This window comes from Montipora capricornis, chromosome 4 (genome assembly GCF_036669925.1).
Source record: "Montipora capricornis isolate CH-2021 chromosome 4, ASM3666992v2, whole genome shotgun sequence".
NCBI classification, from domain to species: Eukaryota; Metazoa; Cnidaria; class Anthozoa; order Scleractinia; family Acroporidae; genus Montipora; species Montipora capricornis.
In genome coordinates, this window is record NC_090886.1 from 11,707,544 (window position 1) to 11,715,043 (window position 7,500).

The following is a 7,500-nucleotide window of genomic DNA, read 5'->3' on the forward strand; positions in this document are numbered from 1 at the left end:
TGCAATGTGATTTGTATACGTACCCCAAGTCTTTCAAGCCCTTCCAAGAACTTGTCTCTTGCAACAATGTTACCAATCTTGTTCATCTTCACAGAATCAGAGGCCAGAGAGTCAAAGAAGTACTGAGTCTGATTTAAAATTTCGGAAATTCTCATCTGAAACAAAATAGAGAATTGAACAACAATAAACTAATATTAAACTCTACACTGTCTTATACATGCAACTTCACTTTTCCTTTGTCAAAATTGCAGAGATTTGAATAACCTGACGTCAATAAACCTGATCGGTTTTCATGACAGTATAAAGTTATAAAATTCTGGATTGCTCCAATTTCTTACACACACTTAAATATAATTTAAATAATTATTATAGTCTTTTTTTCTTTTCGAATCAGTGTTAGGTTATGCATCATTTACTTTTAGTTATCCAGTTACTTAATACTGTATGTTCAATGTGTCTTTTTTTCCTGTTTGATTGTTTCCACAATTTGATTAATTTTGTCATTAGGGCATGGTGTTTAGTCCACCTTGACTATTTTTTGTCCTTTTCTCTATTCTGTATAATATTTCATTACCATCACGAACACACAGATTTAAATTTTCATTAGCTAAGGTCAAAACTGTTCACAACTTATCATTAGCTTATTATTGGTAAGGTCTCCAAGTCCTAACTCATTAAAGGTCCTATAAAATTATAAATAAATGAATCTCTCCAGTACAGTTTGTAATGGACGTATAAATAAGTACATGTAATCTTTGCTTGCTTCTTTGCTGGTCTCTGCAGGTGCTAATTATATTAAAGTTGGTTCTTGTTTGTCAACTTTCCAATATAATAAAATAATACTATGATAATTATTATAATTATATTGTCTGAACTAATAGACCATTTTACAGTTGTAGCTAAGTTACCTGGCCTAAGAATGGAAGCGAGGCTGCCAGTGACCCTGTTTTGATACAAACCTTCATGCTTTTGTAATGTTAATACGGACTAATTAGAATTACAAATTAAAACAAAATTTACACGATAAAAGCAGCGGGGGCTGTATCAATACAAGGTCACCAGCAGCCTCGCAGCCATTCATAGGCTAGGTCGCTGAGCAAACAACTGTAAAATGGCCTATTGGCAAATTAACTAAATAGATGTCTACTGATTGCCTGGTTACGAGTAACATGTACCTGCTTCATCATTATTGGCATGTGTTAAATGTAATATGGTCCAGTTGGTAACGTTATTACAAACAGGGTTCGTGCTGGATTTTGTGTATAAAATTCCAGGGTTATTCAAGGAGTTTTCAAGAACCAGAAATTGAGTTTTTAAGGAGTGTTTGTAAGAAGATTTCTATGCCATACATTGTGTTTCAGTGTTTTCTTTGCTGAAAAGCCTAGTACCTTAATATTCTTTGCCACTTCCTGTGAGTGAGGCATTTTTAATTAATTATTGCATTTAATCTTTCCTCATTTGTCAAATTTGGGCTAAAATTTTGAAATATCTCTTTGAACAACTTTTAATAGCATGATGCAATCTGAACAATTATTTTCACCCTTGCAAGCAAAGTTTCTCACAAAATCCCTTTTTTCAAGGGCTTTTCAAGGACTTAAAGGAATATACATAGCATGAACCCTGTACAAAGCCACTTACAAGAATCTGTGGTCTTCCGAGTGCTGTCACCTTGATGGCGGCAAAACCATCACTAGACGCAGCTCCTGAAAATTACATGAAAGAAAAAAAGGATCAGCTCTACAGAGCTTATTAAAGGCCAACTTTGTTGGCAGTATTAGATTACCAGATTGAGTACTACCAATCTGGGCAAACTATCATGATGGCACATAATTCATGTTAGCCCAAATCACCATTATGATAATTTTTATATGGAAATAAACAATAGATGTTCAAAGAATAAAATTTTTAACAATGGTTTGAGCTCTTTATGTGGGCTAGCATGAAAATAATTATTTTTATTATTAGAAAGGTGAGGCTAATGAAACCAACACATGATTCACTGTTACTCCGAGTTTCGTGCTTACTGTCTGATCAGTGCGTAAGCACGAAACTCGGAGTAACAGTGAATCATGTGTTGGTTTCATTAGCCTCACCTTTCTACGATTTAGCTCTACACTTATGTGTATTGAGCACTATTTGAACAGTGTTGGCAGCCTTATTACTATTATTTTTATTATTATATATTAATTGTTTCAATTTTCTGATATATGAATTTTATTATTCTTTCTTTATTATTTCTTTTTATCCTTTTATATCAGTATATAATTATATATATATATATATATATATATATATATAATAATAATAAGGCTGCCAACACTGTTAAATAGTGCTCAATACACATAAGTGTAGAGCTAAATCGTAGAAAGGTGAGGCTAATGAAACCAACACATGATTCACTGTTACTGTCTGATGAGTGCGTAAGCACGAAACTCGGAGTAACCGTGAATCATGTGTTGGTTTCATTAGCCTCACCTTTCTATATATATATATATAATTATATATATTATATTAATGTTTTTTTAATGTTTTTATTACTTGTATTCATTAATATTCATGTTCCTAAGCTTTGCAAATAATTTTGAATTATTTCTTAGATTACAATGTAGATGAATTCTACAATAGGATTTAAGGTTAATAAAATCATATTATTATTATTATTAATATTATTATAAATTAACCTGCCATAAATTTAAAAGCATGTGTGAACAACTCAGCCCAAGTGACTGTCAGACAAATTCAAATGTAGTTGACAGCAGTATCTCACAGATAACAAATGGATGGCAACATATTGGAGAAAACATAGCTTACAATCAAATATTCTCAGTGCTCCAAGCTGCGACCATTTTGGTCGCCATGGCGAGTGGAAAAAATATTTGGCGACTAAAATTTTGACGAAAGTTGCCAATTGGCGACCGACAGATTATAAAAGAAACTTACTTGGAAAATTAATCGATCTTTGGTCGAATTATCAAAAGCAAAAGCGACGGTATCACCTGTCTTTCTCTTTCTCGCTGTTCCGCTACTCGATACAAATGCGTAAACCTAAACTGAGCGAAAACTGGGAACAAGCCAAACTATACTTCCTGTACCCTGCTGAGGAGCGGAACTGACTTCCATCCCGACAGAGACAGTTCTCTGTTGAGACGTATCAGTGAACACAGACGATTTGCCGCCCCGGTCGACCTGTTGGCAGCTAAATCCAATCCAAGATTGAACGCTGCAGGATTTTCAATGTGCTTATAATAAAAGTACCTTTAGTTGAGAGCATTTCTGTCTTATTTTGTGTACATATATCATATAAGTTTTGGGGCACGGTCTTGTGGGAAAAAAGTGAGGATGTTTAATTTTCCCATAGGAAAAAAAAATTCAGTGCTGACTCCAAGTGCAGTTGTCACGCATCAATGATTGCGAGAATGTTGTTTTTAGCCACTTGAATGAGAGAGATAAAACGAGGCAATCTAAAAGGGTTTTTTCCTTCAACAGTGATCGCTAAAAAAAATGGTAAAAGTGAGCTGTTTTTTTTGTTAATTTTCACGAAATATGGGATACAAATGGGATAAACCAAGAAAGTTGGTTTCTTTTATCAGCGTTGCTGGTCATCGCCGATCTCAGTCACTCATAGCGATGAAAACTGTCGGGCAAAAACAAAACTAGGTAAATCCACACAGGGTTATTGTAGTTTAGATTGGTTGATTATAAAGAGAAAATAATGTTACTATAAAGCGGATTGAAGTGTCTTCTAATCGAGTTTGAACTCAACAATTTAATCTGAATAAGGTGGTTACGATGCGTACAGATGTTTAATTTGTAAAGCAAGGGCGGGTCACATTCTTTTGCGCGCGAAAACTATCCAATCAGAAGCTTCATAAGGGTTGTCTGCATCCATGAAAGAATGTGAAAAAAATGAAAGTGGGCTCAGTCTTTCTTTTCTGTCATGATGAAAATTTTCAAGACCTTGAAAGACCTTTTGGTCAGTGAAGACTCATCATCAACTGAAAGAGTACTCGACCTGCAAGAAGAGCATGAGCAAATTCTCCGTGCAGAATTGGAAAGCGTCCTGAAAGTAAATTTATCAATTGAAGGTTTTCGGAAGATACTCTGGGGACTGCTTTACTTCCTGAAGAACAACGTGGCCTACGAGCTGTAAAGGTTTCCGGCGATGGGAATTGCCTGAGTGTACAATTCGGCAACAGTTTTAATTAAGGGAGATGAGACACTAAGTGGAACCTTACGAGTATTAACTGCGTGTGAACTTTATTTTAATGCAGAATTCTATGCAAATCATGCAAAGATCTCTCAGGCGAGTGGACTTTCACCATATTCTGAGTCTCTTCCTTCTCTTTGTCTTGCCCGTTACTACAATATTTTAATCGGCAAGCGAGTAAATGTAACAATTTGGCAAGGAAAGTGTTGCAAACGTGTCGCTCGGCGTAGTAGACGTTCATGTAACATACGCGAAGTGTCCGGCCTGGACATAACGAATTTTTTTTTGGGCGACCAAAATTTTTTTATGGCGACCATTTTACAATTGAAGATCGCCAAAAGGCGACTTTTTGAAAAAGTGAGCTTGGAGCGCTGATTCTGTTTTGAGGGATGGCGGTTGAAGCAAAGAGAGGACTTGAGGTAAAAAATTGTTTTTTTCAACTCCTCTTGGATTACAATCCAAAAAGAATGCCAGCTGATCCCAACTTAAGAAAAACATGTCTTATCGTCCTGTACTAGAAATAGACTGAGATTTTATTTTATATACAGTCTGCCACTACATATTTTATTAGCTATTAACGTTTTTTTGTGTTGCCATTCTACCAGAAAAGACTGCCTCTATTTATACTATACTTTATTATACTGCCTCTTAAGTTTCTATAAAATTTCCATGGGAATGCCCAAAGGAACAGCAGATGTTTTTGTCCAGTCTTATAGGGAAGACATGGTTTGTCAAGATCACCAGCCTGGAGCTGCCCAACTAATCAACATATAGCAGTTGGTAGAGAGTGGTCAAAGATTGAACATAAAATTACAAAAACCCTTGAAGACAATTATTATTAAAGCACAGTTCATACCTGCTGCATCAATGCATTTCAGAAATGTCTCCATTCTCTTGTCACACTCTGCTTCACCTTCATAAAAATATGTCCGAGCACCATACACTCCCTTCCTTCTATCCGCAAATTCAACATGGGGTTTATAACGGTCATATACATCAGAGGGATCAGATGATTCGTCAGAATTCTTGGCCATGTGACCATTGGTTTCACTTTCAGACAAGTCTTCCTCAACGGAGTAGTCAAGAATTGCTCCCACACCAAACTTTTCCAGACATTTTATCCCAGGTTTTATGGCTTCCTGGTCTTCTCCAGCCACAAAGTGGCCATAAAACGTTGCTTTCATCAATCTCCTGAAGAAGTGTTTGCCAAGAACCTTCTGGCCAATATTAAGCAGCTACATATAATCATATGAAGCAAAGCCACGTTAAAAACCCTGACGTCATGACATTATGATCATACATACCATACATGTATTTATTTATTATAGGGATGGGAAAGTTCTATCAGGAACTAAAACACTTCTGGAATCAATATGATCACTACATCCCAGAACCTAATGGCATACTTTTTTTGTATTATACCAAGAGTCAGGTCACATTGAGGTATGACACCCTTTTTTCCCCACGTTCATGTTTGCTCAAATATATGAATTCTACTTTCTCTCCAGTTGTCCCTCACCTAGGAGTAACCAATGATAAGATCTGAGACTTGCTGAGACACCAAAACCCTTGTTTGCAAATCCGAGACCAAGACCAAAACATGCAAGACTTCACACCGAACTATATGCAACGTAAACGAGACTCTTCGCAAAGGCTGTCAAGATTTTGAGATCAGATGAAAAGTTTGCGAATGCTAAGATTTTGGAGGTACCATTCCCCACCCCTACATCTGAGAAGATGTCTTTCTCTATAGATGGCACTACTTTGGACATCCTTGCATAGCCTAGCAGGAAGGAAGTCATTGAATAATTGGCCCCACTGTGCCTATAAGGTTGAAGACACTGTTTCAACAAATTTTGGCCAAAGTAAACTCCAAGGCCATTATACATTTTGTTCCATTTTCATTGTGTTGCCTAATTACTCACTGGCAAGCCAGCAGTGGTAAGGGGATAGGCAAAATAAAGAATTACTTTGTGGTTGACACAATGGGCTCTTAACTGAGAGAATCTCAGCCTATTTTAAGGAGAAAAGGAAGTACTTTTCTTAATATTTTGTTGCTTTGTTTGTCTGTGTTTGTGTAAAATGATCACTATTAGGTAATGTTCAATATTCCTGTTTCTGAATATTTGGCAGGGAACTATTTGTATCCAAGAATTGTGACATGAATCTGCAAAAAAATTAGCCTGTGAAAAAAGCACATTGTGTTGGAGAGAATCAGTCCTGTTCAACTTAGGGACTCAGACTGAGGTAATTAATTGGTCATTGTTATCTGCAATTGCAGATTGAACCATTCAAAGAGAATGCTGAAAGGATTTAACTTCCCAGACAAAATTTATTTATGCCAAATTTCACACCAACTCTGAGGCTTATGTTTATTAACACAGTTCCCACACAGCATAAGTGGTGACGATTCAGAATTGGCACCCAAACAAAATGTGTGACCGTTGTTGTATTTTGAGTTTAGACAGAATGTATGGGAATGCAGAACTGTATGGATGGGAATGATAAGTAAAATAATAAGTAAGTAAAGTATCATTATTTACCCTTTAATAGCTAGTAGCTAATATCTTCAAGCATTGAACAGAACAACTTTTTTAAGAATCCCAACTGGCCGGAGGCAAACCAGTTGGCTATTTACAAGTGCAGCTAGGACATTGAACCAGGGACTAGTACCAGGAACAAATTCAACGGGTGGTCAGAACGTGTCTTGAATGGGCCTCCTGATGGAAATGTAGAATATAACCATTGACTCCTGGCCGGTTTAGGCCGGTTTACAGTGTAGGTGTGAAAGGGTACCAAAATAAATGCCTTTTAGGGATTAGAGGAGCTTACACGACCTTTTAATACTTTATGTTGGCATGCGCAGTACATTCAAATTATCATGCAGCCACACAAGCCCCCTAAATGACACTTTTTTGATATATTTCGAAAGTAAAATTTTGGTGTTCCCTTGACAATAGTAGTGTTCTCTTGGCAGCAGTTGCATTTGTCACAGATACATTTGATTGACAGCCACCTAAATTTTACTTTCGAAATATGAAAAAAAGCTTGATCCGTCGCTGGAAATAACATTTCCCTTATTAATCAAACGAAGTCAAGAAAATAATTATTTCCAATTTGTTCAGAAAGTTAATACAATTCGTCATAAGAGGATATGTAGCGCAAATTTTCAACTAAACAAACCACTTCTTTACCTTGAGTTTACACAGAACAAATGAAATTACTGTTCGGACATCGTGACAATCACGCGCCATTTTATAAGCGAACATTTTTGTAAACAAACAAATTATCAC

General features: G+C 36.2%; 1 protein-coding gene across 1 annotated transcript in view; it reads right to left on the reverse strand.

Annotated features, from left to right (window-relative positions):
* The window catches only part of LOC138045515 (proline dehydrogenase 1, mitochondrial-like), an 18,796-nt gene that overhangs the window by 10,688 nt on the left and 608 nt on the right, over window positions 1-7,500 (reverse strand). The window contains exons 2-4 of the mRNA XM_068892051.1: window positions 5,064-5,442; window positions 1,639-1,703; window positions 24-155 (exon numbers count right to left, since the gene is read on the reverse strand). Of these exons, the coding sequence (XP_068748152.1) occupies window positions 24-155; window positions 1,639-1,703; window positions 5,064-5,442 (576 nt within the window). The remainder of the gene's footprint in view (window positions 1-23; window positions 156-1,638; window positions 1,704-5,063; window positions 5,443-7,500) is intronic.